The sequence below is a fragment of the Falco rusticolus genome, chromosome 5, assembly GCF_015220075.1.
Source record: "Falco rusticolus isolate bFalRus1 chromosome 5, bFalRus1.pri, whole genome shotgun sequence".
Lineage (NCBI taxonomy): Eukaryota > Metazoa > Chordata > Aves > Falconiformes > Falconidae > Falco > Falco rusticolus.
The window spans coordinates 83,386,872-83,408,379 of record NC_051191.1 but is presented as its reverse complement, the minus strand read 5'-3'; the positions used below and the strand labels follow the sequence as shown (position 1 = coordinate 83,408,379).

The window sequence follows — 21,508 nt, the reverse complement described above, 5'->3', positions numbered from 1 at the left end:
TACCCTGGCCAGCCTCATTTTGGACCTCCACCACATATCATCTGCCTCTTGGTTCAGGAACTTTAAGTTCAGGTTTGTGCCTTGCTCCAGTCCTTGACTAAAGCTGCATTGGAGGTCCACTCCACCCAGCTCTTTCTCCTGCTCTTCCATCGGGTTAACTGGACTTCCTTGGTTGAGCTCAGCCCTGACTCATCACTTCACACTGTCTGGTGGTCACTGAACTGTTGGTGGTATCTGTTATTGTCACCTCCCCTGCTCTGCTCAGTCTGGTTGAGTACTGTGGGACTGTGCCCTTGTTGGTGTCACTACGCCCACCTGTGTTGTGGTTACCCTTTGCACGTGGATGACATTCCCTTGCGGAATAGCCTACGCTTGCTGCTCAGTGATGGTATTCTTATGTGTCAGGACAATGGGCCTTCTAGTCTATACTAGGCTGACTTCCAGGAGGTTCAGGGTCTGTCAGAGTGCCTCAACTATTAGTAATTCATCTGTCTGTGCACAGGCAGAGGAAGGTGGACCATGTCATCTGCACACACAGCTATTGCCTCTGATGGGATCGTGCACCTGTGAGTTTGCTATGCCATTAATTGTCCAGGGTCTCAGAAGTTCCTTACCCTCCCAAAGAGTGGGATTCCTGGTCTGTACTGAGAGTCCAGCAAGTCAAAGCTGATTTTGCTCATGATGGATGTGATTTCACAGAGGCCTGTTCCAGTCATCTCTATTCCTGAGAGAAAGTAAAGAGGGATTGTTAATGAATAGCAGAATTTCTAGACTGTTACTTCACCCTCTTCAACTTTGCCCTTCTGTTGTGGCCTGCCATCACTTTGCTATCTCCAGGTGATACATACCTGTGCCATCTTCTGTGATCTTGCCTTGTACCTCAATGTTCATCTCATATCCCCTGCGCTGGAGCTGAAATATCTTGGTCCTTACTACAGCAGAAACACACCCACGAGCATCTGCCTAAGCAGGGGGTGGGAGAGAAAATTGGAATTCTGTGAACAAATGTGGTGCCTTGTGGGACAGGAATAGATACCCCAAACCCAACATGCTTAACTTCTGTTCATGAAAACCAAGCCTTATGTTCTAGGGTTGTCTCCAAGACCAGACCTTGTTTACAGCCTGTTTTCTAGTGTTTCATCCACACATTTTCTGTGTTCTTTGAGGTACTTGGCATCCAGTTCTTCAAGGCACACACTGGTTTCCTCGTTAACTCCCTCCTACCCTAGTTCTGTTTTTCTTCCTGTTTCTTCTGTTGTCTTCACTCTTTTCCTTGTTGCCCTTTCTCCTTTCTCTTGTGTTTGACCCATAAGCAATACTGCCATCTTGTTTTCTCCTCATCTTCTTTGCTCCTTGCTCCCTGCCAGTCCCTCCCACAGTTACAAAATCCTTTCACAGATTCTTTTCTCAGTTTGGGTACCAATAGCAGGGACCTCACAGCTGCTAACTGGAAATTTGTCACTAGTTTCAGCGGGGTCAGGATTTCAGCTGTGGGGTTTCTTCATTAGTTCTGTTTCCAGTTTAATGACCCACTTCTTAAAAATACCTTCCTCTGAGAACATCTGCTTTTCCTTGGACAGATTGCCCTCTCTGATGTCTTGCTATCTCCCAACAGTTGCAGATTTAGCCTCCCTTAGACAACATTGCCCATTACCCAGAAAAAATATCCCTGTATTTTAATTTTGGGGCTCACCTGCCTAGTGAATTCTTCACACACAGCTTCTGCTTCTTTTCCATAACAATTTGAAGCAGAATGGGAAAATTTCCGGCACACTTGCACATTCACCAAACCAGGAACAGGCTTCCCATAGGTGTACCTACAGTCACAAAGCGTTAAACAGTATTTCAGATGATGAGAAAAATCAGTCCGAGTCACACTTAGATATATCTCCTTATAGACCTCTGTGAATGATTTCCTAATATTTCTTCTTTATCACTGACTAATCTGATATTTTAATGGTTCTAGTGATTACATTTCCATGATTTCCCGGGTGAGACTCTTCCATCATCCATTATTATCTGTTCGAGGTGGGAGATCTCCGCAGGAATGCAGAAAAAGATTGTCTGTAGAAAATTATTTCAGCCAGGAGTATCCTTGTATCATGAACTACTGAGGGTTTAGTGAAAAAGTAGAAAGGCAACCAGAGGCTCAGGAGGAGCAATTTATGAGTTAAAAATGAGAGCACTGGGTTTGCACCACCTGTTTAAATGATGTCTGATTTGACATATCTGAGCATTTGAGGGTTCAGGATTGGCAGAGAAGCTCCAGCTGAAGAAACATAAAGATAGGAAGAGAAAATGTACAACAAACTGGGAGGAGAGCTGCAGACTAGTTTGGCATCATTTTTTAAGGAACGTAGAGAAGAACCTTCACTTTGAATTTTCAGGCCAAGTAGCAGGCTCAGGATTGATAGGGTGGAACAAGCCTGTATTAGATGTCTGGGAACACTAAGAAACGCCTTCCCAGCTCTTCTTTCAGTCCTCAGCAGAAAGGAGTAGTGAAGGATAAGTGAGGGAGATTTACTCACAGACCACAGACGGACACTGAAAGCTCCTTGTCCTTAATAGTGATCATCTTGGGCAGCTTCACCAGGACCTCGTACTTGGGCAGCACTAGATAGAAGAGAGAAAGTTTGATATGAGAAGAGTGAAGGAGAGCTGTGTGCTATGCAGCAACCCAAACACAGAGCCAGGATCATCTTAATATGAACCATCACCTCTCTGTCGTCTTCAGTACAGCTCTGCTACCCCTTCCCTAATTTTTCTCAGCCTTCACCACTAATTGGGTTTAAAGAGAATTAAGGAGGATTGTAACCTTTACCTTCCCTCATGGGCAGCACATGCTCATGTGATTCCATTGGCACCAGACACCTGTTTACATTCCTTGCATATGCTCATTCAGAAGGACACGCTGGTCCTGTGTGTTGTGTTCATGTTTCACAACGCATCATTTGCGACTGAGACTTGGAGCAGCACATTCACCACCTTTGTAATTTACCACATAGAAACAGCTTAAATCACTGACTCTCTTGGCTGTTTCTTACTGTTCTGGAGATCCCAAGGTGCTGTTAGGCTCACTAAAAGGCAGCATGTGAAACGGTCCTACGTGCCCAGACAGTTCTAGCGAATCTAGCCATAGATTTTCAGGTCTACATTTTCAAGTGAATTAGGTAGCAATAAAGCCCAATATAGGTGGCAAGTAAAAGGCATATTTTTCTCCTGAGTATGAAGCTACATCACTCTTCCCATATTGCATCAGGCAACCCTAAGCCCCCAACTACCCAAGCCTGGGGCTGGACTGAAGCATGTAATGGCCTGCTTCCAGGCGGTGCACCTGAGGTTTTTTTCACAGCACAAGGAAATAAAGACCAGGGAGGGTGCACACCCAGACCCAGGAACTGGAAAGCAACCTCAGGTTATGCAGTTTAGAATGAATTTGCCTTTAGGATGGAGGCAAAGCTCAATGTTTCAACTCCAGGGCACATTTCCTCAAAAAGCTGTATAAGAATTAGCAACAGGTGAGATTAAAGGGAATAAAACTAAAGAACAAATAGAAGAAAAACAATTTTAGAGTGAGGCTAAGAAATGGGTATACACCTTTGATTTTGGGGGTGTTCAGAATGATCTTTGTGGGTGGAGGGACAGCCCATCTGTCACAGCAGGTCAACGCCTATAACCTGGTTTGTGTTCAAATTATTTACCATGTTCATACTAGCCACCACGCCTGACTTTGAACCAAATAAGCCAGGGCCCATGGAGTTCAGTGACAATCTTTGGGTCACACTCTGTGTGTTCCAGTAACAGCACATTCTGAGCAATGCGCTGGGTCATTTGGGCTCCATGTACAGCTGGAGGGAGCCTGGGAGCGTGGACCACGAGCCAAGCAGCCTCCTCAAATGCACACAGCCTAGCCAGTGTACATGTCTACAAACACCTGAGAGGTTTTATTACATAACTGGGGGTTAGAATGCCCCATTGGGCAACACATTTCTCTTTACTCAGTCTCTACTACCAGTCTGTTTGCATGTGCTTGTAACATCTGTGGAGTGGTCTTCAAATTCTAGAACTATTCTACCAAACACGTTTTCTAAGCTTTTGCAGAAACAAGGAAGAGGAAAAAGAGAGAGGACAAACGGAGAAACAGAACCGATGCAGATGATGAGAGAAGCAAAACAGGGTCACCAAAATATTGTCATCTCTTACTCCATATCTAGTGTTACTTGCAACAAGCTGCTGGACTGAAAAGTGGCTAAACCAGTGCCAGCTGGGTGGTGCCACATGCCATGCCACAAAGCCTGTCAGACCCTGTACTCCCAAGACCACTATGAGCAAACACAAACTCAGGCAGGTTGCAGAGATGCCCTAAAATGAGCAACCACCTCTGATACTCAGCACCTTCTGGATCAGCCCCTCTGAACCCCATTGCCTATGTATACAGTCCCTCCCTTCTCCATGCAGTTCCCAGGAAATCCCAAACTGAGAGGTCAAAGTGAAAGGCATTGCTGTCAGCCCCCCTGGCAGCCCATACCTCCTCTCCTTACCGTATTCCTCCACACTGAAGGAGTGCTCCACATGGGATGAGAAGCTTTTCTGCACGACTATTTTGTAGGAGCCTTGGATGGGGTCTGAGGTGAGGGGGAAAGAGAGCTGTTTAAGGCCAGTCTCTAGTTCCACCCCTTGCCACTGGTACACACGGTTCCTCTGGGGATCCTGCAGTTGAAGATAACTCAAGGTCACAAGACAGTACAGAAGGCTCCCAGGGATGGAGCAGTGAAGTTCCCAGCCCATCCTGGCTGAGAAATGCCTAGCTGTAATTATTCAGTTATCTGTGAGGACCTGTGAGCACTCACCTGTAATTCTTCAAGATTAGCATGCAAGAGAGCTTTTTAACCCTGCAGGTCCTGTGTTGTCTCCCCCTCAGCTCTACCTGCATGCTTACAAAGGATGGGCCAGGAAGCTGGGAAAGACAGACTGGTAAGATAACAAGACAAGGATAGATAGCAGGAGCACATGGAGAAAGAAGGGAAGTTTCAGTCTCCTTCACTTCCTATACAGCCCACTAAGAGTTTTTTTTTTCCATGCCCGGAATAGAGACTGTCTGAGTACCAGTGTGCAATGTGCTGAGGAACCAGACAGCTGATCTGTCTATGGGACTGAGAAAAACGCATCTGTAAGAGTCCAAAGCATGTGGTGGGGAGGGGGAGTGGGGACAGGAACAAAGTATATCCCACATGTGCATGGAGGTGAGACCTCTCCCTGCTCCCAGTGTTGAAGATGAATTCTCATCACTAGTACAGATGAGTATTGCTCATTATAAATTGAGTGTCAATAGGCTGTGCTCTAAATTCATCAGCTTAGGCCCAAATTTCTTGTAGAAGTCACTGAACAAGCACAGTGGTGCTGCGTAGTTTGCAGCACCCTTTCCAGGCTCCTCAGCAGGATGGTTAATGTTCACAGTCTTCTATTTTCTGCCTGCTCTTTGCATTGTACCTTGGCTGTCACCAAAAGCCTATTTACTCTAGATAGGTATGCAACTCAAGGTATGCAGCTGTGTGCATTTACTTCACTGAGATTTTAGCTCAGGGCTCAGGGAAAAGGGGATGTGAATGACATCCCCCAGTTGGAGGCCACCAGTCACGGGGCAGAAGAGGGGGCCTTCTTTCCAAGAAATACACAGGGAAGGAGGGCACAGTCAGTAAAACATCCCACAGCTCTCACCAAATCCTCTTCATCATGGTTTGCCCTGCTGAAAAGCTGATCGCCTGTTGTGAGGGACATCACCTGGCTTCTTTGGAAGAGGAACTGAAGAAAATGTTTACATCTGGGCTTGTGAACTTGTCCTTTCTGTGATATATTTATAGGGAAGGCCTGAAAGTGAGTTTGTTTTTCCTCAGAAAGGTATTTTTTTAAATGACAGAAACAATAGGCCAGGACAATAGTTCAGAAATAATAGGCTCATACTAACTTCTTCCTTTGTGCCTGAGTATGATCGATTAGTGACATTAAGGGTATGGATGGATGAACATTTATTTCCTTAGCACTGTTGATTTTAAGCTGTCACCTTTCTTCACTCCTGCCACCCTTTCCTTTGGGCCAGTCCAAATTTCGTGCAAGCAGGTGGTAAACTGCACTGGCAGTTGTGATCTGGCTGAAAAATATACCCTAAGGAAAACAGTGAATCTGCTGCCAGATGAGCTTCTCACTCTACAAGACTGCTCGTAGACATCTGTGAAAGCCAATTGAGGGCAGTGCTGGACTGAGAAGGAGCAGTGAGGAAGGGAGAGGTGATGGTGGGGATGAAGGACAAGGCCTACAAGAGCGGGCTTAAAGAGCATGAACCAACACCATGCCTCACAGGCTGGAGCTGAAAACACAGGATGGCCTTCCCAGTGGGTTAAAATTGAAGCCTTTCATGGTACTGACACACACATACACACACACAAATGTCATGAAATTATTTAGCTTATTAGGCAAAGGCATATGGCATTTCTGGAGGCAGTGGATAAGATTTATTTTTTGCTCCTCTGATGAAACTCCTGCACTCAATCAAGTATCGTCTCATTGAAAGGAAAGGGACCTGTTCTACAACCCCATGGGAGAACCTCAGCAGAAGGTAGTTCTGAGATGCTCTCTTCCATCTGCTATCCCACACCACACGCTCTCTTACTCTTCTTTCTCCAAATAATCCCAGACTGTCAGTGGCCTGCCAGCTCTGCAGCTCTGTTCTGGAAGTTTGCTGAGGGCAAAAGAGAGTGACAGCACTCTGACAGGAGGGTAGAAAAGAAGAGGAGCATAGACTGTTTCTGGCTTACCTTCTGCCTCCCCTGTTGTGACAACATCCCCAGCTCTAGAGAGAGATGGTGCAGCAACCCCAAGCAGCAAGGAGCAATGGTAGGACTGACTACACAGGACCCATAATCACACAAACCAACATCAGATTTGTGCATTGTTTGGGCTGCTGTCATGGCTTCAAGGTCCATTGCTGGGTTCTTCCCATAAATTTTCCACTAAAAGATGTCCCAGGTATTAATTGTAAAATTCTGTTTTCTCTGCTGAAACGTTTTCATTGTACTTGAATTACTGACAGAAGCATCCATCCTGTTAACTTTTGTCTGTCACTGAAGTTCAACCGTTTAAAAAAAAAACAAACCATGAGAAAAGATAGGGGACATCTGCTTACAGAATTTTCGTTCTTTAGTTTTGCTAGTTTGTTTAATGCAGTTCTCTGGTTTCACACTTAGCAGACAGAAAATCTTAGTTCTGCTTGGGAAGAGGAATAAACCCTTCTGATACGACCTCTAGGTAAGCATATCTGTTCACAGCATGGTTTGCACTGATTAACTATTTTTGTTTCTGCAGCACATTCCTCAATAAAAGAACCATTGTCAGAACTTACTTTGATGCCCAGCTACTCAGCCTTCCTTTACACAAAGGAAAAAAGTCATGCACCCATGTTTTTTCCCTTGTACCTCAGCCTGAAAACACCACTGCTGGAGACTACTAGCTCTGTGCCTGCACATTCAGCTGAAAGAATAGACATGCAGTTATCCACTCACCTGAACATAGACAAATGGAAACTGTAGGAAAAGAAAAAAGGAAAATCACCGTTAGAAATATTAGTCACATATGAATGGAAGTAATTTCCAAATTTGGACTGAAGGGCAGAAGAACAACCTTCTAAGAAGTCCTTTGGGTTTTTCCTTTTCTGTACTTCCTCTGTTTCCTTAGTTCTTGATGGTTACAAGAATCTCTTCTATAATATTTTAGACCCCCAACTTCTTGTCTTACTGAGGTATGAAAGTGCGATGATAAGAGTTTTCAAAGCATTTGTCTGCATGAGGAACTGATGAACAAATAAGCTAGAAGGTGGACTTACACATCCGAGCAGTTCCTTAAAACCAAGTCCTTGTCATGCTGCCCTCTCTGCGTCCAAGCATGTGGTTGCACCCACTGCCAGAAACAACTGCCCATCTGTCACTTTCAATGGAAACTTGTCCCACCCAATTTTTCAGTAATGAGATCCCTGCCTACATGCTTGGCCACATCCATTACTTTGCAAATCTGGTTTTAAACACCTATATCCCTTTGAAAAAGGGGAGATGTTTCTCAGTCAACAGAGACAGGTGGAGTGTGTCCCAGGACAGCATATGGAATGGGTCAAGGAAGTTGTGAGTAGGAAAAGATCATAAGCTTCAAAAGTTGTCTTCAGTGGTTCTGGGTGCTGACAATAATGGTGTTAACTGGGAATTAGGCCTCCTGGTTAACAACAAGGAATTATGGCTCTACCTTCTCATTCAGCGGGTAGAAGTCTTTGTCCAGAGAGACGATCCGAAACAGAACTGAAGAGTGTAATGGAAAAGAAGGAAATTCCACTGTTAAATTTGTAGCCATTAACAGGAAATGTCAGTGTTTCAATAATTTATAAGTCATATTCATTCCATGGACCAACAGGCTTTGAATTGAGCTCTCTAAGTTATGGAAGCAATTACTTCAGGCTCTTTCTCTTGCAGATGGTGAGAGACAGATAAATTTAGAAGGATAATCAGGTCTTGGCTGAACAGAATTGTCCCTTGGGAGTGTCTGTCCTGCTTTGTTGGTTCAGGTGCAGCCAAGGGAGACTATGCTTTGAAGTCATCCCAGATTCGTGCCTCTAGTTGAGTAGAATTAATCTGAGCCTGTGCCTACATCTGGCTGAGATGCGGTGCCGGGAGGATGGAGAATAGGAATGATGAAGATACCACATGCCCTAGATCTCAGCTGACAGAAATAAGATTTACTGGATGTTTTAACTCCCCCACTTAAATAAAAGTATGGAGCCACTGGGGAATGAAGCCCGTAAGATTTTCTGCCCTCAAAGTCAGCACCAACCCAATTCCCCTTACCTGTCTGTCCAGGCTTGTAGATGGGTTTGTCTGTCTGGACGAAGATCAAGCTCTCAGAATCCTTGACCAGCACCGACTTGCGGCTCCTGAACTGCAGTGTCGCCCCCTTCACCGACACAGTGAGAAATGCCACTGATGTGCTGCTATTGAACTTCGGAAGCTAAAGAAAGTGAAGAGAATAACTCCTCTACTGATTCATCCCATTGCACTAAGCCTTTGAAGGACTCAGTATTAGCTAGGTCTGAAGTTGCCTAAAGGGACACCAGAGACTCAGTGCTGGAAGCAAGAAAAAAAGATGATTTTCTGATATGAGCTTGGACAGCTTGTCTCCTCTGTCTCAAGAAAACCATCTTTTTCCTTCAGGGAATTATTGCAATGATAGATCTTCTCCATTTCCTTGAGTTTCCTCCATGCTTCTTCTTTCGCTGCTTCCAGTACTGGAAGCCGTATCCCTTCCTTCATTTATATGCTTTCCTTAGAGAAATATTGAATCTGATCTTGTTCCATCCTGTGATTTATCAAAATGGAAATCAACCCAGATTCATTGTTTAGGGGGTGTGCGTACATTACTCGCCAACCAGCCTTCTGCAGGAAACAATCATGAATAAGTGCCAGGAGACAAATGACCTCATGAACCTCACTGTCTTTAACCACTCCTCAGCTCCTACAATTCTCATTCCACTTGGCTATTTTTCCTCTAAGGCTTACACAGATCAAAGAAACATGGGGTATGTTCTGTAAGTCAGTGCTCCAGGATGAAGGATCCCAAGAGAGTTCTTTAAACCCTGCATGTACAGAAATATCATGTGGCGCACAGAATTTGATAATGGTGGAAAATTATTCCTCATAAGGCTACCACCGTCAGTTTTCCACACCAAATCCATGTTTTGTTTGTCTTAGCTTAGAAGTCTCTGGTTGCAGCGTGTCTTATTTCTCATCTCTGGACTGTTTAGATCCACTGTGCCACATCAATAAACACAAGGGATCATCCCCCAAGGATGACATACTCACAGAGAAAGGGATGCAGGTGAACACATCCTGCTCTGACACCACATCATCAATCAGGCTCCTGTTTTCCCCTTGATACTCGAGTGTGGCACTCAGCGTCACGGACTCGTTCAGGTGGGTCAGCTGAACACAGACTTTCTCAGGAGAATCAGTGTGTATCAGAAAGGGCAGTAGCACCATATACTGCCTAGGAAGCGAGGAAAACAAGAATCAGAAGGTTCAGAAATGTGAAACAGTTTTAAGGAAACAGTATTAAGTGAAAGGAAGTTAACAAATCAGCATGCCTAATCCATTACTGTCCCGGTGATTGCAGTGCATATACAGATAAGCATCCATTTTATTTTGGGTTTATACATATTAAACTGCCTAACTAATTAGCCTAAAAGCAGGAAAGTGCTTACAGTGGAAGGAACAATTTCTATGCTAATAGAGAGTCCCTTACAAAGGATGTTTTGTTCGGTTTCACAGCAGGGAGTAAGGATGGGTGTGAAAGGTTCCAGACTGTTAATTGATTTTTGTATATTCCACAATCTCCTATTGAGACTCAAAGGAATTAGCTGAAAAAGGTTGAAAATTCAGCAGGTTTAGGGCTGAAAAAAAACACCCACTTGTCTGGCTGCTTCTGGCTTTGCCTATCCAGGTTTCCAAATCCTTCTCATGCTGAGCAAAAATGTGAGTGCTTGCAGATTGGGACCTTATTAAGATAAGCACACAAAGGATTTCAGAGAGTAGTGTTTTATCGCAACACAAGTGTACTTGGGCCTTCAATGAGTTTTTGACAAAGGTCCCTCACAAAAGATCCTTAAGCTAAGCTGCCGTCCAATAAAAGGGATCATTTTATTTTTTTTTATTAATAAATCAAATTATTAATTCTGACATGGAATAATTGGTCAAAAGATAGGACACAAAGGGTAGGAACAAGGGAAAATTTCCAGAGCCTGTATTGGGACCCCTGTTGTTCAGTACACTTCTAAATGATCTGGGAAGTATAATTTTCTGATAATTGTGCAGGGTAAGAAAAAACCTAAAACTGACTTACATATTTGTGGAAAACTTTTGTCATATGGTGGGACTGTGTGGTGGGACTGTGTAGCAAAAATGGCAAATGAACTTCACATAAAGGGAAAATAATCCATAGAGGAAGGAAAAAGTTACCCCAACAGCATATATACTGCTGTATATATGCTGTATATATGCTGTATTGATAAGCAGGCTATTACCACTCAGACATGACCACTGTTGATCACTCTTGAAAAATTCTCGTTCAGTGATAAGTAACAAATGGACTGTAGGGAAGCGTTCAGAAAGGAACAGGGGACACATCAGAATGTATCTTTTTGCCATTGTATAACTGCAAGGTACTCCCACACCTCACATGACATACATTTATAAAATGGACTTAGCAGAAAAGATTCAGTGAAAGATGGCAGCGATGATCTGGAATCTGGAATGATTTCCATAGGAGGAGACACTACATAGATTAAGACTTTTCAGTGTGGAAAAAGGTATGACAGAAAGCTATAAAGACATTACGTGCACAAAAGAAAGCATGGTTTGTTCATCACTTGTGACAACAGGAGTAGTAAGCACCACCAGGTGAAATATTAAGCAGCTGGCTTAAAAATAGAAGGGAACAGAAACCTTTTTTTTCACTGACATACACAATTACCGAGGAACTTAATACTCCTGTGTGCTGTACAATCCAAATGTACAATTCTGGTATGGCCAGGCTGTGGCTCCAGGTTGCATCAAGTGACAGACCACAGCTGGCTGTCCTCCCTCGGGTGAGGGACAAAAGGAGCCAGCAGGTGCCACTAAGTTGAACAGTTGTTAGAGCCTTACCTTCGAGTCCAGCCAAGTGCAGGCTCCTAAAAGAAGCTGACACTCCTCACCTGCTAGTAACTCTCCACGACGTATGGTATCTGCCCTGTGGCACCGCCTTCATAAAATTTGGTATGAGGCTCACGAGGGCAAGAAGATCAGCTACACCTGATATGCAGGATACTAAAAATGTCCTGTGTAACTTCATTGCCCAGAAATGGCTAGAAAACATATCAGCACAGGTGTAATCCCTGCCACAATAAGACCTTGAACCTCTGATAAAAGCTTCATAAAGCTACAGCAGACAGAAAATTAATTTCCACAGTACTTGCCTTGCTCCTCTACTCTGTCCCTCATTACCTATGACTGGCTTCCACGACAGAGAGATTACAGAGCCAATGTAGTCCTCTGGTCTGATGCCAGACCACTTTTACGGGCCTGGTACTCCTTTTTCCCTGTGCACATTCGAGCTATCCAGATGCAGCACTGGAAGGTTCTGGTGGTAATTCAGTCTGAAGGGTATATGCATAGGATGAAACCTGTGGTCAGGATGGCTCATACCGCTTTTCCATGGGCTCTCCACTGTGGAAGGCTAATGGGCACCTTGCCAGGTGGTGCCAGCCCTGGGGAAAGAGATAGCTGGGACCATCCAGAGCTACATTATTGCCTGGGCTCTGAGCTTTTGGGAATTCCTAAAGCTACTGTGGAGGCAGTGGGACCCAGGCAGTAATTCCATTTCCCTCACCACCAGGCAACGGGATAAAGCACGGTGAGGAGCCAGCCAGCAACTCCAGTCAGTACGTGCTGCTGCAGAAGCAGTGAAAGGAGGGAGCTCCAGCCGCCCAGGCAGTGACTTACAGCTTGTGACTATCTGCTTGCTCCAGTGCTCCCCTTCTTCCATAGACTTCTCACCACAGCTTCACCCTGTGCCTGCTTCCCCTGATTTTGCTTCCCCTGCCCCCTGTCAGCTGCACTGGCAATCTGACTGTAACATCCAGCCTCCTGAAGGGACAGCGTGACCTAGTTCATGGGGATTTTGGCCTCATTCCTCTTCCTGTTCACTGTTCTGCTGAAATTTTGGCCAATGCACAGAAGTTCCCCCTACACCAGCTTCCCTGCCTTTGAAACAAGGGTGTGAAATATGTTGTTCATAGAACTCCCTTTAGCTGTTTTGGGATGTGTTGGTGAAAAGAGTTGGGTGATTTAAAGTACTATGGGAGCTTTAAACAACTTGGGTGACAAAGTCCATTCCAGGACAAAAAGCACTTGGGCTGCCCAAGAGACCTCAGAAGCCTCCCTGCATGCAGTGAACTGTTCTGACAGCAGAGGCAGTGACTCTGTCAGAAACAGGAATCAAGGAGTGGCAGGAGACCCTAGAGAAAGTGGCTGAGGCAAAAATGATGTTTGTGTATATAGAGAAGGTAATACTCTAGCTTAAAATGGACTGATGTCTGTATTGACTCTCAGCTACTTCCTAGAACAAACACCCAACCAAAGAAGGCAGTGAATTTCATCAGCTCCATCGGTCCAAATCCACACCTGTCAATTCAAGTGCCATCATGACCTTGCATTTCTGACCATATGCAGTGTATTCCAAGCATGTACACTGCATTGTAAAACAGCTTGCATGCACAACCACATACCAGAACAGGAGAACAAAACCTCCTGTTGAATTCTTCCAGAACAGACCCAGAGCAAGAAAAAAATAATCTTGCTGTCAGTATTTTACAGACTCATAAAATTTTTAATTGTAAGTGACCACTGGATATCTCAAGCCCAACTTCTCTCCTGGAACAGGACTATTGCAAAGGACTCCACAGATGGAGTTTCCACCATCTCTCTGGGTCACTTGTTCCAGTGCTGCTCTAACTTGGTGAATAAGTTCTTTTTTTTTTTTCTAATATATAATCTGAACCTCAGTTGCGTCCCTTGTGCAGCCAGTCACATCTGAAACAGAAATAGCAGCAACTGCTGCTGCTCGAAGAAGCGATTTCCCTACTTGTGCAGAGCACAGTAAGCAAGTCTTGGTTGGAAGCTTCATTTTGTCTTCAGTTCAAGGGCAGCTTCCCTTCTGTGTTCACAGCACCCCATCTACCCTACAGCACTTAAAACAAAACCACTACCCTCCTACTACCTAGCAATTCACTGCTGAGACACCACTGCCCACACACCGGCCTCCTATCTCCATCCTGTGGGTCCCAACTACACCCCTTTCTCCCTCACCCCCTCAGTCCTTCCTCATTCTCCCCTCCCCAGATGGTGCTCAGGTCAGGGACAAAGAGCAGCATGTTGCTCATAGGAGGTCTGAGCAGTATGGAATTCATTCCCTTTCTCCCTGATCTTGGGCAGAGGTGAATTAAGATTACTTAATCTTAATTACTTAATTATATCAAATTACTGTAGGGAGACCAGAGGGCTCTGCGTGACCTCAAAGCAAACTTGGCTGGCAGATCTACCCGAGAAGCACCCAAACAGGACAGGTGAATGAGGGGTTGATGGAACAGTGTGAGTCAAAGGTCCTTCAGTCCGAGCCAGTCACCACTTCACCCCTGACCACACAGCAAGCACCAGCGGTAACGCTGCACCTTCTGCTACAGCTGCTACCACTACTGCGGTGCTTGTGGGCATGAACTCTCCCTGTAGCCATCATTATGGGATCCACGTTGGTGAGAACTGCGCTTCTGCCAGCACAGCAAGGGGCACAGCATGTGACAGCAGCCAGGGTCTGAAGAGAGAAGCTGTTCCCGTCCAGACTAGAGGCTGCAGAGCACCTCTCTCTGGTAGGAGAGGCTGGGTGGGGATGCCAGACTCCAGTCCTCCTGTGCCATCCCAGGCTGTTCCTCTCCTGGGGGCCCTCGGCAGAGTGGGCACTGTAGCCAGGCTGCTGGTCTGCAGAACACTGGGGTAGATGCCCCAGGGGAGGGTGCCAGCACCAGGCTCCATGCCAGAGGAAGAGAATCTAGGTCATAGATCCTCTTTGGGAACAAGTACATCTCATGCTGCCAAGGGAAACAAACTGGCTTGAAAGAATCAGGAGAAAGGGGAGCAAACTGGCTTGAAAGCAACAGGAGAACGGGGAGAAATAACTCAGTGATTAAAACAAGGATACTACAGGAGAGGTAAGTACATGGATTCTGGCATCATGCCCACAAAACTCCAGGCACCTGAAGGTTTCTAGGCAGGAATATACTTAGGCAAAGGTGCTGCAAGGATCCAGGTCTGGACTAGCAGGCAGCTGCAGGGCAGGAGTGTGGGCACTGGCAGAACTGGGGGGGTGGGGGGTGGGGTCCCAGGGCTGCACACCCAGGGGGTTGCAGGGTGGGAGTGGGGAGCACTGGCAGAGCTGTGCTGGAAGCTCAGGGCTTGGCTAGTAGTGGGACATGGGGCAGGAATGGAAGAAACTCACAGCTGTTTGACAGGAAAGAAGAAAACTGAAGGAAAAAAGGAGCAGTAAGACCACCCTCCCCCCTCTGCCTGTGTAGCTTACGGTTCTGTGGTGGGAGAGGTGTTTCCAGGAAGGAGGAAGAGGAGAAGGAGGAAGATGTTTGGTTTGCTGTGCAGACTGTCCTTCCTCATGGTGCAGAGCAGGTTGTGACGGCAGACACCCAGTCTGGTCCGGTGCTGCAGTTTTCCTGCACCTTGTAATTCCCCTCCACTCTCTGCTCCGTCAGCCTCTTTATAACTGCTCTCTGCAAACAGCCCAGGGGCTGGAGGAGATAAGGGCTGGGGGCCAGGGCCCATCCGGAAACAGGGAGAGGCATAAGGAGGAGCTGGAACAGAGGGACAGTATTTGGCCAGAGACTTTCCAAGTGGGGGAAGGGCATTTATTGGATAGTGCTTATATTAGAAATCTTTGAATAATTCATACCCTGCTTTCTTTAACCCACCAGAGATCCACAGTATTGGGGAGATGAACTATGTTCAACACAGGGTAACATTCCCTGTGGGCAGCGTGCAATCACAGCACTCTGATGTGGGGTACTGTTGAAGCCGAAAGCCAGGTTTATAGGTATTTTAAGAGCAAGAGGAAACCCCCTGACAGAAACATTTCTGTTGACATACTACTGCAGTAGTTTGCTGACACAGTTGCTAACAGAGCTACTATGTGTTAGACAATCTGTCAGGAATACAATCCAAAAGGTGGGGTACTGGTTTAGACATGGAAATAAGTTCCGTTTCCACCATGAGTATGCAAATATTGCACAATGCCATTGGGAGACATCCTTGCTTCCCTGGCATGGTGATCATCTTCTGTCATTCAGTGTCACCTGGAGTGCAGATGTTCCAGGTGTTCCAGGTGGCTCCTCCTTCTCTTTGCCAGATTCAGCTCTGTGCTGCTGTGAGTCATGTTTGTAAACAAAGTCACTCAGAAATAGTGATGCTCACTTGTCTTGGTGTTCTGTAAACCTCTGGCTGTAGCAGCTTAACCAGAATTTGAAGTAAGAAAAAGCGTTTACTAAATTCCAGCAGGTCATGGAACAGAAATACTCAGTCCAAACTACATGCACTCCCTGAGAATCCTAATTAAGCGGGGTGTTTGCACTAGCCCACAGAAAAGTACAAAACTGGAGCTATAGGGCTGCCAGCATGCCCTCCTGTGCCTGTGCAGTGAAAGGATTCAGTAAAGCTCTTCCTAGAGATTCATGATCCCTGTGAAGATTTCTATTGTGCAAGAATAAACTAGCAGAGAACATGCTTCAGCACAAACCACCTTGAATGTGTGAAGCCACCATCATGGCAGAGGTTCTCTGTTCTGTGCAAGGGAGCTTGTTAGATCACAACAGCACAGGCAGCCCTATTTGCTCTTTGCCTGTAGATTAAGCTTTGAAAAAGAGTGGATGTTAAGACTGATTGTCAGCTGTACAGCGTGCCTTGACTCTGGCACTGTAGCCAGAAAACTGCAGGGAAGAGCAGTGCAAAGGACTAGGAGACATGTCTGAGGATGAAAGGAAGATTAAGAATGGTATTCAAAACTCAGGCACAGTCTCTTGTGGAATAAAATTTAACACCTTTTGTAAACCACAAAAGTTAGGAAAACAGTTGGGAGGCAGCCAGTGTCTTCTGGGGGGGGGAAGTGTTACATAAATGTCATATGGAGAAGGAATGAACACATACTCAAACCAAAAGATTTAGCAGATTATCAGTTAAGGATGGAAACACTGATGAAAAAGTGGTTGTGTAACTACCAAGTAATAAAACCCATACAGATCTTTCTCCAGAAGTGCCCCCTATCATCTGTCCTCTCACTCCCATCTTCAACTCCTTTAGTAAATAAAGCAATAGTGTCCTGGCCATTTGCTGGAATACATGACTCATCCCAAGTTGCCTGTTGTCATTCAGGCTGCTGTAAACTGAACCCAAAAAGAAATCTGAATGGTCACATGCAAAGTACACCGTAAGGATGAGCATGTAAACCAAAAATTCATAGATCTACAGGACCATCAAAACCAGTGATTTGATGGATGTCCTATTCACCATTGTCTTCTTCATTCTACTAATTTACCACCCACAAGGTATAAAATACCTGCTTCTCAGTACCCCAGGAACCAGCTCTCTGGCACCCTGATGTCCAACTCGCTCCACAAGCACTAACCACCCTTTAGCTCCGGCAGCTGGTGCTTCAGCTGGTTCCCCTCTCACCATAATCAGAACAAGTGGTCTGAACTTCTACTTAGCTTGAAAGCTCTTAGGTGCTTTTTCAGACTGAAGGAGAGAGAGATTGTGTGTCTGAAAGACTGGGTACTTTTTCCAACAAGGCTAGCTGGTCTAATCAAAGATAACACTGCTGAAAAAGGCATGCAACATCCTTGCCATAGATGGCGATGGTTCCAGGGAACTGGCAGTCATGATCTTAACCACAGGAAAGATGTTACCTTTATGATAACACTTCACACGTGTCTGAGGTCACTGCACACTTGGCAGATCAAGAGGCAATCTGTACGTATCTAATATCTTCAGTGACTAGTCTCCATATTGAGCTGATACAAAACCTAAGTGAATTGTTGTACCTAACTGTTGATCGCAAAGAATTTAAATTTGGCCACATCACAGTAAATGGTTCATATAGCCAAAATGCCTAAATCTGATTTTTTATAACCCTCCAAGCAGAGTGGATTTCTGTACTAAATGACAGCAATTAATTTTGGTTCATCCTGCTTGAAAATGAATGATTATATATGTGCACTCTCACTTTTAAAGGTAGCACATCTTTTGGTTGTTCCATAGAGGGTTTTTGAAAGTTATTTCCAATGCTAAATTAAAACTATAACATTATTCTAAAATTTTATTTTGTTCTAAAGAACACTTGGGGAAAATTAGCTTAATTCCAAATGATTCTCGGAAAGGTTACAGTGATATACTGGTAAGTTACATGTGCTGATGCATTGGATTTCCTTTCCAGGTATTATCATACTTAAATGGAGCAAGACACCAGGTCAATAAGAAACAGATGCCATAGGAGCGCTTCTACTTTGCCTGAATATATCATTATGACTCTTTTATTTTATAATTTTCTGGAGCATTTCATTCTCCACAATATTTCCTTCACAGGTTCCTTTCCACCAGCACTTTAAAATGCATTATTTTGAGTTGGACTGACTGACACAAAAGGTGCAATTAATAAGTTAAGACAGGCCGTCATAAACATAAATTCCAGTCACAGCAAACCTTATTCTGCAGTTTCCTATGTCATACAGTCTTAACTGCATTGCCTAGCAAAGACAAAAGAAAAACATGATGTCCTACACCTCCAAGTTTATGACCACTATAGAAAACATACTTCTTGATGAAAACAAAATAAGATATTGAGCTGTGCAATTTTAATCATCTTAATCCAATTAATACTATATTATTACCATATATTATGTATGGTATATTTTCCTCTGACTTCTTTCCAGTTTCTATTATTCAGCTTTCTGGATGACTATCCGTTGTCCCTTAATAAGAGGGTGGCTTACCAGTCACTGCAATTGCAGGAAGAAAAGGTGTCTGTGGGTGGGTGTAAATACCCTTAGTACTACCACAGCACTGCTACGAGCAGGAATCCTTGTCTGTCCCAGCAGTCTTAAGCAAGCTTGGAACCACAGTCACAAAATGTAAATAACCCCAAGAAAGGCACCTGCTTCTCTGCTATGTTCCTGGTCTGCCTCCTCAAGGTCTGTAGCACAATGCTCAGCCCTCAAAGCCAAAAGTAAACGATAAAAACCGAACTTCACGTTTGTCTTTCAATAAGACATATGTTAAAAGAAAAAGCTGAGGAAACAGTTCTTGGTGATACTGGTATCATGCCTAAGGTGGTCCATGCACTTTCACCTAAGATCCCTGGTAGAAACCAGGAACTCTAGCAAAGCAAAGTCTCTCTTTGGTACGTACATCAGCTTTGCCTGGGGATGGGTGAGGAAACAGTCACTGTAAAACCCGAGACTTACATTTACAGCTCTGGCTGGCAAAATTGTGTTAGCTGTTCAGCTAAAGGCTGAAAAAAAGATCCTTCAGGAGAAAAAAAATGAGAAAAGATTTCAGTATTTTTATTTTAAAGGAAATCCAAATAATGATACTAGTTTCCCCAGCCTCCAGCCTATATATCTAAAGCAAAGAAACCCAAAGCAATTTATTTCAAATGGCAAAAAAGCTTTACAAGGAAAATTACTTATATAAATTAATAGGAGTAACAGCAATACCCAGAGAGATAAAAAAGGGCTTGTTTTTGTGTGGGAGACAAAATATTTCACAGGCCATAGTGAAAAGAAGTTCCTCTATCAGAAAACCTCAGACAATATGAACACTACACAAGTCGCAACATGCAGATACAGGAAGATATGCAATGAAATGCAATGCCATAGTAATCCTTCATCAGCTAAACTTCAAGTTAAACTGAAAATATCAGACTTAATAAAGATTATCCACTTTAATGTCCTGTTAAATATCTTAACCTGAGAGAAGAGCCTGGTGGCAGATTAGCTGCCTTTCCCAGGTGCAGACAGCTGGGCTGCTAAATATATTTCTGTGGTGTCATATGAACAAATGAGTAAATTCAGGCATGGCACAGGCATCGATTAATTACTCTCATTTTAACGCACTTTGTAGATTAAATTGAAAACTCAATCAGTAGCTGGGTTTTATAAATAGTCCTCTGACTATATTTTGTATGATGTAAGACTAGCCCATTTGTAGGGTAAGCTCTCTACAAAGTATGGTTTATCCAACTTTCCCAGCTATATTATAAGAAACATCTCTTCTGTGTATAAACTTTGTCTTGCCTTAAAAGAAACCTGTACTGTATGTTGCCAAAAAGGCTTCAAGCAATGTTGTTAACCCTCTGGCATGAGAAATGTGCGGTGTGTCTGTCTGATACTTACAGTGCACAGTAGACAGAGTAGGATCAGTTGTTGAAATCCCAGTATTAAAGCCATTACAAGTAATTAATGAATTATATCTAATAATTTTAAAATATATAGACAAGAAAGTAGCTGTTTGCATATTTACAGGTATTTTGTGTATATAAGATAATCCCTGATGTAGTAAAGAATGAAAAGCTGTTTTCATTTATACATTTGTATTACTCAGACTATTGCAAAGAAGGGGAGAGGAAAAGCCGAAATATTTAAAAAAGTATCTGAAAACAGCACTTGGCCAATTAACTATACTTTTTTTGAGTCATATGACTCCTTTTTTTCAGATAAAAATTTACCACATTAGAAGACATACATAATGAATATAGACTTTGTGTTTTTCTTTAGCTGTGGTGTTACTGCAAGGGCTTCCTCTCTCCTCAGATGAGGCACAAGCATCTTATGAAGGTCCCTCTGCTGGCCCCGAGGTTGATGTTCAAGACAGGTGGAATGAAGCTGAAGTCAGGCTCTTCTCAGAGGTGCTCAGTGGCAGGAGCAGAGGCAATGGGCCAAGCTGCATACAGAGAAACACTGAGCAGACAGAAGGAAAAAAGGCATCTCCCAAGAGTTATTCAACAACAGAACTGGTGCCCAGAGTTGCCATGAGATAGTCATTCCCAGAGACCATCCAAACTTCATGGCACAAGGCCATGAGCAAGAGTGCCAGTAGAGAAAAAGGTCGTACTTACATGATGTAGGTGTTTCAAAGATTTTTGCCATTTAGACTTGATGTTTGTTTCGCTACAAAAAACCGAAACCCCAGATCACTGCCTCCCTCTGAATGGCTTCGCTAGAATAAGAGAGCAGAAGGCTGCGCTGGGACCTCCTGCCGGACAGACCACGCTGTATTTGCGCAGTGCAGGACCCCCTTGCTGAGGTGGCTGGGCAAGGGGGGGGGCTCCTCCAGCTGTGCCGGGGGGCACCTGGTCGTGCACCACAGGGGCCTCCTGCCCAGAGCCTGCTGGCTGACCTGAAGCAGGAGGGAAGAGCTTTTTGCTTAGCTCAGTTACTGCCTTGCTGGGTAACGTGGGGCAAGCCCAGGCCTCTCTCCGTGCCACAGCTAAGCCAGATGTCATTTGGTGCCCGCCCCAGAGCAGAGAGGAGCTGGGATTCAGCTGATACGTGTTTGTCCAGAGTTTTGAGATGGAGACTGCTGCAGGAAAGCAAGACAAGAAGTCCTAATGGAGTACAGGGCAAGGATATCAGATATTCTCATGTTTAACCTTTTCCCCTGCATCTCTGCTTTGTTCTGTTGCACCCTGTTAGGCAGGGCAGAGCTGGTCGTGTGTGGCCCTTCAGGTCAGGGAAAGGGGTATGAGCCATGATGCTGTAACGCAGTTACAGAGCCTGCCCTGGGTGCATTACACCGGTGCACTTCCCTCCTGGTTTGGGATACCCTGCGCTGGA

The 21,508-nt window shown here is 44.6% G+C and overlaps 1 protein-coding gene across 7 annotated transcripts in view; it reads right to left on the bottom strand.

The window, feature by feature from the left end:
• The window catches only part of LOC119148362 (alpha-2-macroglobulin-like), a 52,372-nt gene extending 36,905 nt beyond the window's left edge, over positions 1–15,467 (bottom strand). For 4 of the 7 annotated variants that reach the window (XM_037388395.1, XM_037388396.1, XM_037388398.1 and 1 more), the window contains exons 1-10: positions 15,199–15,452; positions 9,894–10,077; positions 8,883–9,042; positions 8,287–8,339; positions 7,557–7,577; positions 4,542–4,710; positions 2,529–2,613; positions 1,694–1,817; positions 849–963; positions 615–724 (exon numbers count right to left, since the gene is read on the bottom strand). In XM_037388395.1, the coding sequence (XP_037244292.1) occupies positions 615–724; positions 849–963; positions 1,694–1,817; positions 2,529–2,613; positions 4,542–4,710; positions 7,557–7,577; positions 8,287–8,339; positions 8,883–9,042; positions 9,894–10,077; positions 15,199–15,452 (1,275 nt within the window). Of the gene's footprint in view, positions 1–614; positions 725–848; positions 964–1,693; positions 1,818–2,528; positions 2,614–4,541; positions 4,711–7,556; positions 7,578–8,286; positions 8,340–8,882; positions 9,043–9,893; positions 10,078–15,198 lie in introns of all 7 variants that reach the window. The other 3 variants (XM_037388392.1, XM_037388393.1, XM_037388394.1) reach the window with 1 other exon arrangement.
• Positions 15,468–21,508: the final 6,041 nt, after the last annotated feature.